We start from the raw sequence: 19234 nt of genomic DNA on the forward strand, positions 1-19234 counted from the left end.
GAATAGTAAAAAATAACTATAATAAAAAATATCAAAAAATTAAATTAATTAAAATTGAAATGAAAATAAAATAAAAATAATAAAAATAAAATAAAATAAAATGATATAAAACTATAATTATAAATAAAATAGCACTCAATTTTATGTTATTTAATATTTTTTAGAAACTATGAAATTATTTTATTAACTAAAAATTTAAAATATTATTTTTTTATAAAAAAAAGTATTTTCCATGACATAATTTCAGATGTTGGAGAATTTTTTTAATTACAGTTAAATATTTTCATATAAACATGCACACATATTTTTTTTAATAAACTTAAATATTGTGGTGAAAAATATTAAAAAATAAATTATTTGATTTTGAAAAATAAAAAAATCGAAAAATTTTATTTTAGTTAATATATATATATTTTTTTAATAAACTTAAATATTTTATTAAAAAATATTAAATAAATGAAATATTTTTTTTTGGTAACAAAAATTTCGTAAAACTGTATTTTAGTTAAAAAATATTTTTTAAAATGTCCTAGAAGTTAAAAGTTGAAAATTTTGTTGAGAGGTGCTATTATCTGATAAAAATTTTAATATAAAAAATGACAATCTTCGGTTTTTAATTTTTTTCTTTTTTGTCTTTCATAATGTAAATTTTACGCTATCCTTCCTTTTTAATTTTCCATACCTTTTAATAATCATTTTTTTTTATATTTAAAAATAACAAGTTTTAAGTTAAATAAACTCTGGAGACAGAATATATAAAAAACATATTTTTAAAAATTTCTAAAATAATAATAAATATTTTGGAATAAATTTTTTAAAATTTTTTCTCAGACATTTTAATAATCTGAATAAAAATTATTTTAGGAAAATTTGACCAAATCATTCCATTTAAACTATTTTTTCTAAGAATAGTAGACCTATTTTATTTTTATTAAGAAAATAAATTTCTTTCTTCAGTTTATATCGCTCATTAAATGTGCTTCATTTATATTAAAAAATACTCAGCACCGCATGAAAATACTCACTTTGACTATTTTTTCACTTTCCAATGCTTGATTTGGCAATTTGAGTATGTCGGCACCAATGGATGTCTCCTCGTTGGGAGCGCTCGCTGTGCTCTTGACGTAAACATTACTCTTGGCATAGCGGCGAACGAGTATATTGCCAGCGTCATCCATTTTGATTTTGACACCCTGTAAATTTAAAGAAAAAACCATTTAATAAGATAATCAGAAGAAAAAAATAATTTTTCAAAAGTTCAATACTAAAATATGAGGGTAAAAATAAATTAGAAATTAAGCGAAAATGGTCCTGATCAATAAAATAATTTTAGAGTTTTTTCTTATAAACATATATTCAATATATACTTTTTTTAAATCTACAAATCAACGAGCAATTACTTATCGCAACGCCCTCTATAATTCCTCTACTTCTAAGACGGCAATAGTCACAAGTTCCAATTAACAACAAATTTTTTTTTTTTAAATCGCAAATGAACCCGAACGCACGCGAGGCTTAATAAGACTGGGCTCAACCGCAGGCCATGTCCACAACAATAGTGTGTTAATTCTAATATGCGTTTGCTGGCCATTCATTTCACTCAACACACTCACCCATACATACAAACATTATGTAAACAAATAGCATTTTGTAATGAAATTACCGAAATTCATTTAGCCCATGGGCAAAATCTAGAAAAATATATTTATTCTTTTCTACTCTTTATCTATGAACATTGTTCATTGTTCGCATTTATTATCGGGTTAAGTGTGGCCCGTGCATTATGTGGACAATAATGGTTGTATAAATATCAAAGTCAGCGCAGAGATTTGCCTTAATGGACATAACTTGTACGCTCGAGTGCATATTTGGGGCCAAATGTAATCGATTAATCGCACTCGAGGGTTCTTTTTATGCTTTTGTAAATTTGAGATTTATTTATTTTTTCACTTACATGAGTACAAACCGCGTGATTCATGCACACTATTTTTCAAGCCTATTTGGAATAACAATTTTTTTTATTTTAGTTCTCTCATTTTGTTTTCTAACTACCCTTTGATTAATGTTCTTTTGTGGTAGCACAATTGTGCTCATTAATTTCTGCCAACTACTTTGACCTGAAGTCAGTTATTTCTCCCTACGATTGCTGATTGAATGCTGTCATTTATTTTTAATACGGCTCTCGACTAGTTATAATACTGTCTTGCGAATTAAGGGGCGTGTTGAAATATTAGTCTTTGGAACACTTTGCTACAACACTAAATATCAAAATTGAAGGTTTTTCGGCAGTAAAAATGTAATAAATTAACTATAGACAACATGGTAGTTAAATCGTTGGAGTATAACGAAATTGTGTTGCCACTTGTTTGAAAAATTTAAGAAGTGTTCTTAATATTATTATACGTTATGACGGCAAACTTAAATTGATTGAGTTTAATACATCTTACAGTTGGAAAAAGAATTAAAGAGGGTTGCCAGATTTTTCAAATTTCAGTTCCTTAATATAATATTAACATACATTATGCTAAGAGCATTAAACTGCTGAGATTGAATAAGATTACAGTTGAAAAAAAATTTTAAGGGGGTTGCCAGATTTTTATAAAATTTAATTCAAAGAAATTGTTGAGGTTAAATAAATTATTGCAAAATGGGTATCAAATTAAAGAAGTTTAAAAATATTTATAGTTAAAAAAATATTTGGGAAAAGGTTGCCACCTGTTTCATTAAAGTTAAAATCAAAAATTATAATTACAATTTGGGTATCATATTAAAGAGGCTCAGGCTAGTTTACAGCCGAAAATGAAGTTGAGAAGCATATTTTTGAAAAATGTTGCCACCTGTTTGAAATTTAAATTTTGTACATTGACCACCTAAATTCCATGAAAAATTGGAATTTGAGGTATAAAATTATGGAGTAAAGCAAAAATAAATATGAGTGACAATGATAATAATTAAAAGATTTACGCACCTGTCCGATATGCCGCTTATATTCCTCGGTCTTTTGATCGCGCATTGGATTATCAAAACCACATAAGCCGATGCTGTAAATACAAAGAAAAAATAGAGCAAAATTAATAATAATTGATGATAAATTGTAATTACAAATATATATTATATTAATAATTTTAGTTTAAATTAGGAAAAATACTCCAGAAACTAGCCTAACCGCTCTGCTTAAAACAATAGCAATAATCTTCATATTTCATGTTTATTTATTTTTTTAATAAAATTTAATATCATACTTTTCCAAAATGATTAAAATAATACTATTTCTAAATAAAAATAAAATAACTTCCTTTCCTTCCATATCTGCCCATCAACCAAAGTGTTACACTGCAAATTGCAATAAATTACTCATACGCCCTGTCACCCAATTTATATTTGACAGCGAAACTTATGACTAATGCGCTCGCAATGCTGGCTGTCAAAAATGTCTGCGCACAATTACCTGATATTTATTGGTTTTGAGCACATGTATGTACCTTCACTATGACTCATAGAACAGAAAAAGGAGGAAAAACCCCATGTCAGACACCCACAAAAACCTGTCAACATTCATACGCGTTTAATTGGCTGACAAAATTCGAATATACACTTAAATTTTCGCCAACCTGCAAATGCTAAAATGTTATTGTAAAGTGGTACAGTTTTACACCCAAATATATATAATAACAACAACAAGTGTAATTAATACAAGGCATGTGTGCAATAAATTAGATAAACACGCCCACTGTGCCACAAGTGAAGGCGAACGTGCCACTATTTCAAATGCTTTTTTTGCTGTTTTTTTTTTCGTTTTTCTAAGCTCGAGTTGCACGTGCAAACCTTTGACCATGCAGGAAATAAGATAACATTCATAAGACACATATGCCACATATTGTGGCAAGCATTCATTCATATGTGCACGAATGAAAAATATTTTTTGCAAAATTCAAAAATAAAAATTTTCGAAATTTTAGTGTCACGTCAGTTAACCGTTTTAACGCCGACGCCACATTAATCATTAGCCCCACAGCCATTGGCAGCGGTGACGTTGACGGTGGCGGTGGCACTCAATCAACGCTTATATGCAAATTTCGTGCAACACCAAATGCAGCTTATCTTGCAACGAGCTTTTTGTTTTTGTATTTTATTTTTTTTTTTTAATTATTTTTCATTTGTACAGCAACCATTTTGTAGCATTTAGTGTTTTTCGGAAAAACAGAACCCAAATACCTGCGCATAGCATTCCAATTTGTGGCTTTGAGCAAATGCCGCTTTGTGTTGCAACACATGCAACGTTGCAGCGCACAACATGCCATGTGCTAAATGCACAAGTGTTGTCGTATAATAAATATATATATATAAATATATATGTTCAAACATGTTACTTGACTTTGTGGCAGCTGCATTGTGGAACTCGCCTCGTTCACCTCTGTCAGTTTTGTAAGTCTCCTTAATGGACTATTTTATTATTTGATTGTAAACAGCAATTTTGTGCGCCATTTTTTTCTGTTTTAATATAATTTATTTTTATTAATATTGCATGTGTGGTACAAAGTGCACCGCTGTTGCAGATTGTAATGCAATATGAGTCATTGAGTATTTTTTGTAAGAAAAAAAATTATATTTTTGTATTTTTATTGTAAATTATTTGTATCATGCCATAAATTTTTATGAGAATATGTATTTTTTAATAGTATCTGATTACTAAAAATAATTGTAGAAATATTTAAAAATATTTTATATAAAAAAATTTTCAAAAAAGTTAAAGCTTAATGAAAGCTTTGTTCAAAGTACCCTTAAGTATACTGCAAAATTTAAAGAAAATTAATTCAAGCAACAATAACAATACTAGCTATATTTAATATGTTAGATGGCTTATCTTAACTTCAGCGCCATTTTTATTAGCTTAAAGCATGTTTCTAATACCAACATTGGCAGAAGCTTTAAGCTTTCAGTATGAAAGCTACAACTGGAATATCACGTTTTTTGATTTTTATGATGTTTAAGACTAGTTTTATTCACAACATATCTTCTGAAATGTAGCTCTTTTTGTAGTTCGTAAACTTTTTAGCTTTTTCTAGCTTTTGTAGCAGTAAAGCATGTAATGTGAAATTTAATAATCGCAAATATAATAATATACGATGAAATGAATTCCTCGAGCTTTTTCTTGATCATATGAACTTTACTTTCGATTTATAGCCTTTTTACACAGAAGCTAATTGATCAATTAACCGGCCTCTGCTCGATTAAAATGCTTATTAAGATCGATTTACAATACAAAATAAAAATCTACATTAATTTTTAATTGAATGTTAATAGACTTGAAAATCAAATGCAACTCTGCGACAAAGACGTACGATATACGTTCTTTGTCTGCGATTAGCTGAATTTTTTGATGATGCCGCTGCTAAAAAAATAGCAATCAGCTGATGAAACTTACACATTTCTTATGAAAAGCAAAAACAAAAACGTATAAAAGGCAAAAAAGGGTTTCTCAACTGTCTAAAAACGATATTACGCTAAAATGTAGGCAACATCTTTACGTAATTAAAATATTGCTATTGCATACTTATGGGCGTATAGTGCTTTTCCATATATCAACTTATCTTAATTTATGACGCCTGCTACACATTAATGGGGATGGGGTTATATGTAAAAGTTCACGCAAGTGAGGAAAGTTTCTGATTGCCATTCACTTGGGAGTGGCCAGGAACGATTCTTTAACATGTGGATCAAGCAGCTCACGACTTCCGGTTTTAGACCAAGTATCCCCTGGGTAGCTAACAGACATCCGTTTGGAGGCGAGCTAAAGTGAGAAGGCGAAGCCCGCTTCTGCGGTTGTGCGTATGGCTTGGGACCCACCACATAAAAAATCTCCCCAATGAAAACAAACACAGAGATCCCTGCAAAACTAATACGGCTTTGTAAGCTGACGTTGAGCAACACCAAAAGCTCCGTCACGATCGGGAAGGACCTCTCCGAGCCGTTCGATACCTAACGAGGCTTCAGACAGGGTGACTCACTATCGTGCGACTTCTTCAATCTATTGCTGGAAAAAATAATACGACCTGTAGAGCTAAATAGAGAGGGTACAATCTTCTACAAGAGTGTTCAACTCCTAGCGTATGCCGATGATATTGATATCATCGGAAGCAACAACCGCGCCGTTTGTTCTGCGTTTTCCAGACTAGATAAAGAAGCGAAGCGTATGGGTCTGGTGGTGAATGAGGACAAGACGAAATATCTACTGTCATCAAACAAACAGTCAGCGCACTCGCGTCTTGGCTCCCACGTCACTGTTGACAGTCATAACTTTGAAGTTGTAGATAATTTCGTTTATCTGGGATCCAGCATTAACACCAATAACAATGTCAGCCTGGAAATCCAACGCAGAATCACTCTTGCCAACAGGTGCTACTATGGACTAAGTAGGCAATTGAAAAGTAAAGTCCTCTCTCGACGAACCAAAATCAAACTCTATAAGTCGCTCATTATTCCCGTCCTGATGTATGGCGCTGAAGCGTGGACGATGACAACATCCGATGAGACGACTCTTGGGGTTTTCGAGAGAAAGGTTTTGCGCAAGATTTATGGTCCTCTAAACATTGGCAACGGCGAATACCGCAGACGATGGAACGATGAGCTGTACGATTTATTCGATGCAGTACCCGCTGGAGGAAGCCGCGGAAGAGGACGACCTCCACTCCGGTGGAGAGACCAAGTGCAAAGTGACCTGGCTTCACTTGGTGTTTCCAGTTGGCGCCAAAAAGCAAAAAGGAGGAATGAGTGGCGCGCTCTGGTGGATTCGGCTATAATCGCTTAAAGCGGTTCCTACGCCAAATATATATATATATACACACATTAACGCAGTCGCGAAGCATTCACTCGCAATCCATCAGTATTCAATGTAGATCGCAGTTCAAATATCACGGCAAATATTGAATGTGTGGCAGCCGCCTATAAGTAAACTTCGCTGCACACAAAATCTTCTCATTGCATATTTTTAGGCTCAGTCGATTATGTCACATGACCTAGCATAAATTAAAATGAAGACAACATAACTTTTGTATCGATTTGAGTATGAAAACAATTTGTCGAATAAGAGATTATGCGAAATCCCAAAAAAGAAACAAACAAATCAAAAATTTTTGGTGTCTTTTTTACCAGTGCATCCATACAAATTTAGGTCTTACCACGAAAGCCACATTTTATAATAAAACTCCATTCAAATGATCACCGCCATATTTTAAGATTTCGTAATCTCTTGGCCAAACGATAACTGCTACACAGCATTGTAATATTTTACGTGAAAATCTGCTTGTAAATAGGCGCCTTAATCGTTGTACCGGTACAAGTTAATTAAAATTCCAAATAAAGATTTTTAATCTTCAACGACCATAAACGAAAAAGCCACAAAATTTTGCAAAAAATACTTTTTACAAATGTTTCGCTTGAATGCCTGCGTGTATTCAGAACTTTTATAACGCCATTTTATTGGCGTATTAATTAAGAAACACACCGTTAAAGGTAACTGCCACAATTTGTAAGCGCATAAAATGTGTTCTTTCAGTTTTTTGTCGGTCATTAACTGTTAAATGAGTGTTCTTCTCACCATTGCTGCTTTGAGTTTAATACTCACACTGACCATATACGCGCCGAATGATTTCATATAACTGATAATACAGCATTTAACGATTTAAACATTTGGCGGATAATGCGATAACAAGGTGAAGACTGTGAAGGTAGAAAGACTTGAAGATTTTTTGGGTGAAAAAAACTGCTGAGAGAATATTTTGTGAAGATGCTGGTACTTTTGCCAAGGGATTCTTCTGTGTATATAGGTAACTAGGTGACTAATACAGGGATTTTTTTTTTATTAAAATATACCAAGGAAGTACCAAGGAGCGTATAAAAAGTTCAAAAAAGTATTCAACATTCACCACCACTCACTCGGTGTTCACCTTTAAAACTATAAGCGGTTGTTTCTATTGCCTCTCTGAAGGTTTGCGTCTTTGCTGTTTGCTTTATTTACCGCTCCTAACGGAACCTTGAACGCAATCAATTGGAACCAAAAGAAACAAAAACACCTTTTTAGGCAAATCTAAAAGCATTTACCATTAAAAAGTTGAAAAAATCAACAACAACAACTTGAAATCGAAAATACAACAACATAATAGTTTAAATTAGCAACATCTTTGACACAGTTTCGAGCGCACCTCTTCATCTAAGAAACTCTGATTTTCATTGGCATTGTTGTTGTACTGCCTGTTGCTTGCCACTTGCCACTCGACACTTGCCACCCGGATCAACAACGGTAATTGCCAGGCAAATAGCAGTGCAGCTACAACAATATCCGCTTGAATTGCAGATGCGGCAACAAGCACAACAGCAACAACAATGGCAGCACGAGTAGAACAAGAGCCATGTAATCATAGCAGCAACAAATAACAACAACAATAATAGTATTGTAGAATAATAACAGTTCATTATGGTGATGACGCGCTCTGTGGCCGCGCTAGAATTGTATTTGGCCAATAAATCAAGCGGCATTCAGACGTCAGCGGCACACAAAGAGGCAGACAAAATGCAAATGCACTCAACAATAATAACAACAAAAAAACACAATTTTTATAAACAGTTAAAATCGCTGTGCGAGTACTGAAGATGGTAAAAAACGGAAAAACTGAAAGACCGTAGCATAAATAGGCAACAAGAAGGCATTAGAAAGATGCAAACAACAATGCCAAAGTTGTTAACTATAATCGCAGCAACAACAACAACAAACAGTAATTACATACAAACACACAGTAGCAGCTATTATAGCTGATCTCAGTGGCATTGCTGTTGGCAATAAGAAGAACGTTGGATGGCAGCAAAGCTAAAATTTAAATTGAGAAAAGCAACAACAACCAGCAACAAGCAACAAAGTCGTAAACGTTTAATTAACAAAATTAGCATAACGCGCAGAAGGACAATTTGCTTGTAGAAGAAGAAGAAGAAACATTTAAGCTGAAAAGTAATTTGTATGAAATGTTTGTGGTTGATGTGATGATACAAGCATATAAAACCGTGAAACCTCGATATTGCAAACTAGAAAGAGAACTTAATAGAAGATGAAACATAATATTTACCAAAGGATCGACTCTTGTATAGTCCTCGATCAACACGATACCTCAGTAGTGCTCTATAACCTGGCTCTAACCCACTTACTGTAGATGCTTTGACTTTCCAATCCTCAGATCTGCCAAAGATCTATAAGATCAAAACTGTAGAGTGTTTAAGAAACAGTTGACCTTTAATTGCTTAGCCACTACGACTGTGAGAGAGTGAGAGAGTTTGAGAGAGTGAGAGAGTTTGAGAGATCTTTGTGAATCATACTCACGAGGCCAGCGTTGATTAAATGAGCTCAGTGGTTAGTCGAAAAATGTATATATAGATCACACCTTAAGACACCAGTATCAACCGTTTGAGAGAGACACTCACTTGAGTGATTACTGCAAGTTGATAATCTCATTGCAGGTTCTATTTTACAGCTCCTCTGTTCGGAACGCTGTAACTATTGAAGAATTGGAACCAATCGGCGATCATTATCAACTAAGAACCATATTCCGGTATAGAATAGTTCTCCACAAAGCCTATAATGACTTTTAAACTTGTTATGATCGAGTAGTGACTCTAACATGATTAATTGAAAGTGAAGCTGTAGAAATTAGAGTTAGAAACAAGAACTTGGATCATCAATGGGATTGTCTTTCAGAAGCTTTTCTTGGAACCAATTTCTTGACTTTTAAGAAAATACATATTTTAGCCAAAAACTCGTTGCTGTTTCAAAGCAACTCTTACTTTCAAAATTACAATAAATAGACAACAACAACAAATGTGTTGATGCACTTGAGTTGTAGCGAGGTAATTGCACGAAACCTGCAAAATGCAATGCAAATCTAACGCCAAAAGCAGAAGAAGCGACAGAAGAAGAGGCAGCTTGGTTTGCTGTTTCTGAGCACACCGAAGAGCTAAGAAAAACAAATACAACAAAACACAAACGAGAACATTAGCGAAGCGTAAACATGACCCAAAACTAAAACACCACAAGCCGCTGGCGATGGCGTTGGGGTTGGTGGTGGTGTTGCGGCGCTGATGGCTAACAGCGGTTGGTGGTTAGCGGTGTATGGTTGTTGGTTAGTGGCTTCAGACCGCAGGCAGCAAGCTTTTTTGTTTGCTGTTGACTGATGCTTGACGCCTTGCAGCAGCCATCAGCCGCTTACAAAAACAACATACAGTAATAGCTTACAGTTACAACAACAGTTGAAGTATTCGCTACCTTACTAGCTGACTGTTAATGTCTACATGTATGTATGTATGTAAGGCACTGTAAACTACAGTCAAATCGAGTGACTGGCTACGCTCTACCAAGCGATCAGTCAGCAGCAAAGCGTTATTCCTAAGTAAACTACCTTTGCCGTTCGAATCGGACCGGACCGGACAGACCGGTGAATTGCAGTTGTGCTGAAAAGCGTCATGGATTCGTTGCAAGGTCGTCCGGTGTTGAATGGGCGCGAGTGAGCACGCGTGCAAGTTACATACGAGTATGCACATATAACATACAGACAAACGAAGTACCAACAACCTACATGTGAGCGCCGCTATGAGAATACATTTGTAGAGTGTAAGTGTGTAGCTTTGCTGTTGGGTGCCTTTGCACAGCGCGACTTGAGCAGTTAGTGGAACGCGCTGTGAAGCACCGATAAGGCTGTTGCTTGACCAGCTTGCAACCTGAATGCTGCGGCGGTAATAAAATGCCAATCGCTGGAGTGTGTAGCGGGATATATGCAACTACCGATATACTTATATACATACACACATGCATACATGTGTTGGTATAAGTGCACACGTTTTTATACAATAAATGTTTTTCAGATACCTTTTTTTTTAAATAATAAATAAAAAATAGCGAAAACTTGTCTTGGCGCGCCTAAATGGGTTATTTGCAGTATTTTTGCTTTTAAAATGCAATTCTTAATTTTTATTATTTATATTTTTATTACAAATAAATATGCAAGCTTGTCTGCTACATTTCAGCTTGATTTTTAATACAAAATATTTATTTTTTAATAATAAAAAAAATAATATTTTTCTTCTCCTTATTCAAACTCTACGCAAAAAAAAATATATAATATTATTATCCAATAAAACAATCAAAAAAGTTTTTGTTGTTTTTCAAGTGCTGTCGCATAGCTTTAATAATGTTGTTGTTGTGCCATGTAATATGTGAAAGGAAATGCCATATTTGTGCAGAAGAAAAAATCAACTGACATTTTTTGTTAATTAATTGGAAGAGATACATACTCGTATGAAAGTGTATAGGTATATGTGTATTTTGCAAAAACAAAATAGGAAATGTTACAAATTCATATTATATAATTAGCAATGTGTGTTAAACACATATGCATATACGAATCTATGTATGTAATTACAACAACAGTAAATTGTATCATTTGTCTTTTAATAGTTCGAAATTTCAGACCTTAAGAAAAATAAAATGAGGTCTGTTCAAAAAATAACGGGAATTTTCGTTTTTTGAAAAACTAACCCTAACCTCGATTTCTCGTATGCTTATAAAGCGATTTTATTTTTTATTTTTGAAAAGGCGTTTGAGATTATTTCCTCTGTAAATTTGACTTTATGGGGTTAGAATTTTCAAAAAATCGATTTTTTTTTATTTCATTTTCTTAATGTACATATATTTAAGAATACACACAGAAAATTTCATATCGTTCCGGTGAATATTTTCAAAGATACAAGCACATTTGAAAAGGCGTTTTAGAGTGCTTGGAAGTTCAAGGTCCGAGCGGCAGCGCGTTTTTCTCAAAATGGTGTTTTCAAAGGTCGAAAACGGCTAGACCGATTAGTTTCAAATTTTAACACGACCTTCTTAAATATATTTTTTAGTGATTAATCGAAGACTTTTTCTCTCCGATAAATATTTTTTTATAAACAATTTAAGGCCGAAATTTCGGCGAAGAATCGATTTTTTTTTCCATTTTGTCAAAAAATTTTATTTTGCTTATTCCTTCGATTAATTACTAGATTTAACATTATTTTAACGAAATCTGTTCGGTTTTTTAATTTCAAATGATCCAGTTCGGAGATATAGTGGTCACCGCAAAACGTCTTTTTTGAGAGGAGCTCCTGGAGATCAGCTGTAGCTCTTTTTCAAATAAATATTTTTACTAGTACTAGGTCTTAAAATACAGTTAAAAGATACCATAATATGTGTATAACTTTTTGGATCAATAAATTAAAAAGTTTCCCAGAAAAAATTCTGGAAAATTCACTTTTTTTCGGCCGTCTAACTCTATATAACCCCTTAAGCTGTTCTCAACTCTTACATGTATCTTTTACCACTCGGATAACTGAAAAGCTGCCAATCAAATCATGAATATGGTTTGAGAACAGTTGTGTGCATGCATTTCGTTTTAATAATTAACATAGACCCAGAAAGCCAAGATGGCGGACAGCGTTTTCAAAACTTCATCGGAATAGCTTGAAACTTCGATTTTTTTAATTCAAAATGACGGATCCAATATGGCGGACGCTTGAAGCCCTTCTTGATTTTCTGGAGCTATGTGAAAATCCTGATCTAATGGGGTTAAATGGACCTCGGATTCAGATTTAGCGACCCCAAAAACATAATGCACACATAGTAAGACTCCCAGGTCATAACAAAAAAGTGTGGCTGCGATATTAAGCAAGACAAATGAGTATTGAATACCTCAGAAATTATATAAATATTTTGCACTTGATTTTGGTATGAGCTCCAATTTTCTAAGTCACAAAAAGAAAAAATTATACTAAATATCGTAAAATCAAATGAGTGCGCTTCTAAACAAATTGTTTGCCTTTGGCGAATTAGAAATTCATTTAATTACATTTCCAAATGAAACTCCATCTTCAAAACAAAACTATAAAAATTATTATTTCGCCTTCAGCAAGCATTCTCACTTCCTATTTTCTCATGAGCACAACACATCAGCATTATTTCACAGCTGATCGATTGCCTCATTTCAAGGCGAATTCGCAGTTGGCCGCAAGCGTTTAATGGCTTTGATGTACCGCCGCGGCGCGAAGACAGTCAGTCAGCAGTTGTGGCAAGTTGTCGAATTTGATTTATTTAATTGCGAATGAATGATGAACGAATGTAGAACATGTCATGCAATAATGCCGTGCCGCGGCGAGTAATGGCACACCGGAAGTGAGGCGCAATGAGCTGAAGTGATGATGAGCGCGAATGAACACGCGTGCAAGCGAGCGACGTGTGCAAAACATAATTTATATGGAAAGCTGTGGGCAAAATGGGAGTGTGGTCTTCCTACCGAAGATGGTGATGATGATGTGATGGCATTGTAAGCGAACATTAATAGTTGTAAGAAGAAGAAGAAGAATTGTGTGTTTGTAGAAATGAACTTGAAGTGTTAAAGGCGTGTAAAGGGTTGGATAGCGCTTGCGGTACTTAATTGCTTTATTTGGCATTCGATTTTAACTGTGAGCGGCATGGAATTAAAGTAATTGGACGGTTTAGTGATTTGAAAGGTTTTACATCTATTTTTGTAATGCAAAATTGAGTTCAATCTGTACAATGCAAAATATGCCGCTATGAGCAAATCCATTATCTGATTATTTGTTTGGTATGTAATTATAGTCCATAGATGTTTAAATGATATTTGTTGCATGAGAAATAGGCTTAAAATAGATAGGTGGTATGGCGTAACCGTTATTTCCGATGACCGCATAGTTGATGTGAGACCTTCAATCACGCATGCTTTGTAATTTTATGCCTTCAGGTTACGTCTTCTTATAATTTACATGCGGGGATACGAAGTTTTTGGGGAAGGTTTAAGGTTTTACGAAGATCTTTAACATATAAACTACAGATCTAAAGAATTTAATAACAAAAAAATACTTTTGAAAATTATAAAAAAAAAATAAAATATTTACTTTTGCGACTATCATGTAAATTTTCTAATTTCGGGATTTCCAGGTTACAATTTCGGGATCCCGAAAATTTAGTGCAGTAAATTCATGATTCGGGATTTGTTGAATTTTTTGCAAATTTCAATTTTTCTTACAGTAAGGAACTTATATTATTTTTCGGGATCCCGAAATTTTTTTCGGGATTATTATTATATTTAAATTAATTCAAATTGGATTTCATAAATCATTTACAATGTAATGTAGTCGATAATATCATTGCCAACAAATTGTTGCATGCTGTTTGGTAATAAATTCTGCAAACCTAACCTTAAAAGTAAGTTAACCTAACCTTAATTTCTGCATAAATGCATTATATAAGGCAACTAATACAAGATAGATATATTATCTATTCATTTGCATAAATGCAAATGCAAAGTTTCATCTAACAAGCCTGCAGCGCATTAGGCGCCTGCGTTGTCTGTCCGACAAGCCCGCTGCCCCGCCATTGCAATTTATCGCATTATGTGTTTTGCGACAATTTTAGTTGCATTACAGTTATCGGCGACAACCAGATAAGGCATTGTCGCCGCCACAGTTATAATGCGCAAATTTACAGTGACAATTTGACCGGCGGCGACAGCAGTCAGCGATTGTCGCATTCAAAGCTATGAAAACTAAACTAAAGTAAATATATGTATGTATGTATGTGTGAATGCAAGTAATTGCCGATTTGGGAGCGCGCTTTGATTTATGACTTAACGGTTAGCACAGCCGTGCAACGCCCACGGCAAAGCGCGGTGAGAGCCGGACTAACTGCTAGCGATCGAAATGGTTGAGGGACTATTTTTGATGTTGTTGTTGTTGTTATTGGTAACAGGAAATTTTGTAAAATTGCGTAAATATTGATTTTTGCCAAAGTAAATAAGGTAGCGCTGCCATTTTCGGTATGTCTGTGTGTGTAATATTTTGCACACGAGTGTAGTATGTGTTTGCAGCATTTCCATTCTGCCGTGAATTTATTTTTTTATGTGCAAAATGTCAGTATGCTGCGCCAAACAATAATTTAGACAGGCGCCAGTGGCGTTTAAAGCGCTTTGATTGATTGGCAGAATTTTAATTTTGCAACAACAACAACAACAACAAAAATAAAATTTAAAATTTAATAAGCAAATATGTTTGAACATATACAGATACAAACGATAAACAGCATCTGCATGCTCACAAACACAATTTCATACATTTTTGCAAGCCAAACAGAAGACTTAAGCAACGAACTCGCTGGCAGAGCAATTAATTGCTTGGCGTATATCTATTATACCGCAATGTCGTATGCAATTGCAAAATACTACACACTAAATCGACTGCCAGTTAGCAATCGAAAAACAACAACAATAATAATAGTAATATAGAAAACAAAAACAACAACAAATTATAAAACAAATATTTCCAGACAATCTATCAATTACGAGCGTCTATTTGTTGCTGCTGCTCGCTACTCGCTGCCTGCTGCTTGTTGCTGACGTTAAAGAGTAGCGTGTGGCAGCGGTCAGCACCGGCTACCAAATAGCTAATGAAAATTGGACAAGACATGACATGTGTGTGCTGTTTGTAGACGACAGTGTTAAATTCGATTTGTTGTTGTTGTTATTGTCATTAGTGTTGTTTATTGCTGTTTTTTTGCAATTACTTATAGTTGTTGTTTTTGTTGTTTATTTGCTTATGTTATTGTTCAGTATAGTCACTGTTGTTGTTTTTGCTGTCATTGTTGTTGCTTGTACGCCACCCTTGTTTCTGTTGTTGTTATTACTGCAATTGACAACTGTCGTTGTTGTGTGGTCTGCGCATAAATTAAAAGCACCAACACCTTCGCTTCACATCGTTCTCGTTGCTGTTCGTTTCATTTCATTCGATTCGTTTCATTTATGTGACGACCGAAGGCGTTTAATGTGTTCGCTTATACAAAATGGCAGCAGCGCGCATAAAAAAACATGCAAATCTGTGATTTTATATTATAGTTTATTTAGCACACGCTGGACAGGATGTGCAACAGTGGTGGCGAATGTGAAGTGGGTGTGGTGTGATATGGAATGGAGTGCTGTTTTGATATTTTATTGTAAAGTTGGTTTGTTGTTGTAGAGTAGAAAAAAATTAATTTCAGGAAAAAATCGTTAAATTTAACGGATTTATTATTATTATTATTTATATTTCAATGAAATTTTAAAAAATTTTTTTCAAAACATTTTTTTTATTTTTTTTATTTCAAATTTTTTTTTTATTTTTTTTTAAATTTTTTTTTTAATTTTTTTTTTTAATTTTTTTTTTTATTTTTTTATATTCTATGTATAAAATTACTCGAAAATCGGTGAATCTCATTTGTATATTATCTCTCGAACTTGATACATCGAATATGAAGGTCTTCTTCGTGATATTTATAGCTCTTAAGTACCTTCTCTGCATAACCACCAAATCACTTGCTGCTACTTAAACAATTATTTCTACAAAGGTGACTAACTGTTGAACAACTAATGATTGTTTTTTTATTTTTTATACATATATAAAATATTGTGACCATTGCTTAATTTGCATGACAAAAGTCTTTCGGCACGGTCTTTTTGTTATTTTGTATTATTTTATGTCTACGCAAATGTGCTTTTTTTGTAATTTGTAGTGTTTCTATTATCTCTTATTTTTATTTTTATTTAATTTATTTTTGTTTCTCAACAAGTGCTACTAATTAAATTACACGGCTAATGTGCGCACTAACTATGTGTGGTTAATCGGTGGATGAGCTGAACTCAGCTACGCAATCAGAATGACATCAGACACTAAACGACGACGACGACACAACAAGATGACCACTGATTAGCGTGATTTAAGGGCTTGGCTGCTGGGAAATTATTTTTCAATTATTGAGTAACAAGGTGGGGCAGCTAAAATGACGGCAATGAGAAAAATACTAATTGAAAATAAATAAAATGTGAAATCAAATCTATTTTGAGCGAGTATTCTTAAGCTAAACACAAGTCCCGGAAATTTTCGGTATCCCAAAATCAACATATTCTGATCCCGAATTTTCGATAAACATCAAAAAGTTGTTTTCTTCGAAGACATTCATTAGTAAAATTAAATCTCTTACAATGTGTTAAACTAAAGTCGAACCCCGTAAAATGTCGGTATCCCGAAAATTTTTTGATCCCGAAAATTTTGATATACACATAATATCATTTTCTTCAATTAAACTCATTGGTAAAGTAAAATCCCTCACGAATCCAACAAATCACCACCTGCAAATGAAAGTGAAGCCACAAGAGCTAATGAGCTTAATTCATCTGCACTTTCGAATCCAATTTCTCATTAGTAACCCACTTCACTGCCGCGGCGCACGGAAGCCGTTGTCACAAGCACAATTATTAATAATTTTCCACACCACATAATCGTAATCGTGGCACATGTCGATCGGTCGGTCGGCGCCGCTCAAGATCCACATTATGGCCCTTGGACGCGTGTTGCAGTTGTGACCCGCTTGTTGTGTTGGGTTAACATGTCGGCGCACGGCGGCTCGCAGACAGACAGAAGAAAGAGAGAAAAAGCATCCCAGCAATAACAACAATGATATTTGTCTAAGTCACATAATTTCCAAATTTATCAAACGTGCGGCAAATCAATAACTGTTTTTTTGTTGTTGTTGTTGTTTTTTATTTACCGAAATCAAACATAATCTAAGTCGTGATGGCACTTACTCATCGCGCTGCTGTTGTTGTTGTTTTCACTCAATCTTATTTACATGTCTTGAATTGGCAGGAAATTACGAAATTTTATTGCCCCTTCGAGTTTTATGGCAGCGCTTATGGACGCTTGAAAATCTCGCAGATTAAAGGAAAAAGTGCGAAAAAAGCAAAATGTGTTTGACTGACGTTCACATATGACGTAGAGGCTGGAGATGAGATTTTATGACTTTTTATTGCTGGCGTTTGCTTTGGATTATTCAATAATTTTCATAAGCGCTTTTTTATTTGATTGTTATTGTTTTAGTGTTTTTTAATTTAATTTTTCAATCACTATCATTATTCAATATCAGCGGAGTGGTGTGAACTTCGTCTTTGCGGAGGAAAATATGAAATTATAGGTTATGAAACTTGATTAGATGAAAGCGATGGAAATTACCATTATTATTATTAAATGCATTATTTTTGTATTGAAAACTAAATTGCATACAATATTTAAAAAGAAATTGTTTGGTAATAATATACATAAAAATAGAAAAATAAAATTTTTACTTATATTTTTATAATGTAACCTATTGTTAATTTATATCATGAGATAAATATGTGGTCCGAATAATTTATACCATGAGATAAATATGTCAGTCGAATTTTTGTTTCGAAAAGTTAATTTTCTATAATAAATAGTTTATACATTGCTATTTAATTATTTTTTGTTTATATGTGGAATTCATATACTTGCTTCTGTATGAAACTGTCGTAATTTTAAATATTTATTTGATTACATTATATATATTATATTATAAATTTCGCGAAAATACTTTCTGTACTTCTACTCCATCAATTCTTAAATTTATGTATTTTCCATAACACTGAAATAATAGTAGCCAATCGAGTTCGTTGCTTAATAGCCTTTCAACTAATTGAACAATTAACCGACCTCTGTTCTATTAAATCGATGATTAAGACGATTTACCGTACAAAATATAAATCCTGCATAGATTTTTAATTGAATTTTAATCGACTTATAAATGAAATGTAACTCTGCGACAAAGACCGTGCCTGTAATTATATATAGCTTGTTTGACTGCAAGTTGTTGTTCACGCTATACGACGGTAGATGTCGCTGCTAAAAATAGCAATCATCTGATGAAACTTACCAAGTCCTTATGAAAAGCAAAAACAAAAATGTATAACAGCTGACCTGTAAGGTGACAATGCGAATGGCAAAAACTGGTTTCTCAATCAAAATTTTAATTTATTAATTAATTTGGCTGTGTGAAAAGGTTATAAGTCTTTCTTTCGTCTACTACTATATGTATACTGGTTAAAGTTGGTATTCATTTATATTAGATATTAAACAATGGTTTATATCACACTAATTGCATATTCATATTTGGAAGTAGACCGTCTTAGACACAAAAATCTAAATCTAAAGAAGAAGAAGAAATTGTATATAAATGGGCTAACTAGCTCATAGTAATTGCTACCTCACATTTTAATCTAGCAAAATATGCCAGAATTGTCATTCGTTTATGCATATTTAAATAAACTAA

General features: G+C 33.5%; 2 protein-coding genes across 4 annotated transcripts in view; one reads left to right on the forward strand and one right to left on the reverse strand.

The window, feature by feature from the left end:
• LOC105218825 (TBC1 domain family member 31) overlaps positions 1-19234 on the forward strand; it is a 192105-nt gene that overhangs the window by 130696 nt on the left and 42175 nt on the right. The window lies entirely within an intron of this gene.
• LOC105219827 (uncharacterized) overlaps positions 1-19234 on the reverse strand; it is a 110723-nt gene that overhangs the window by 12042 nt on the left and 79447 nt on the right. For all 3 annotated transcript variants that reach the window (XM_054234144.1, XM_054234143.1, XM_054234142.1), the window contains 2 exons: positions 2969-3041; positions 1026-1193 (listed from right to left, as the gene is read on the reverse strand). In XM_054234144.1, the coding sequence (XP_054090119.1) occupies positions 1026-1193; positions 2969-3041 (241 nt within the window). The remainder of the gene's footprint in view (positions 1-1025; positions 1194-2968; positions 3042-19234) is intronic.

Source organism: Zeugodacus cucurbitae, chromosome 6 (assembly GCF_028554725.1).
Source record: "Zeugodacus cucurbitae isolate PBARC_wt_2022May chromosome 6, idZeuCucr1.2, whole genome shotgun sequence".
NCBI lineage: Eukaryota > Metazoa > Arthropoda > Insecta > Diptera > Tephritidae > Zeugodacus > Zeugodacus cucurbitae.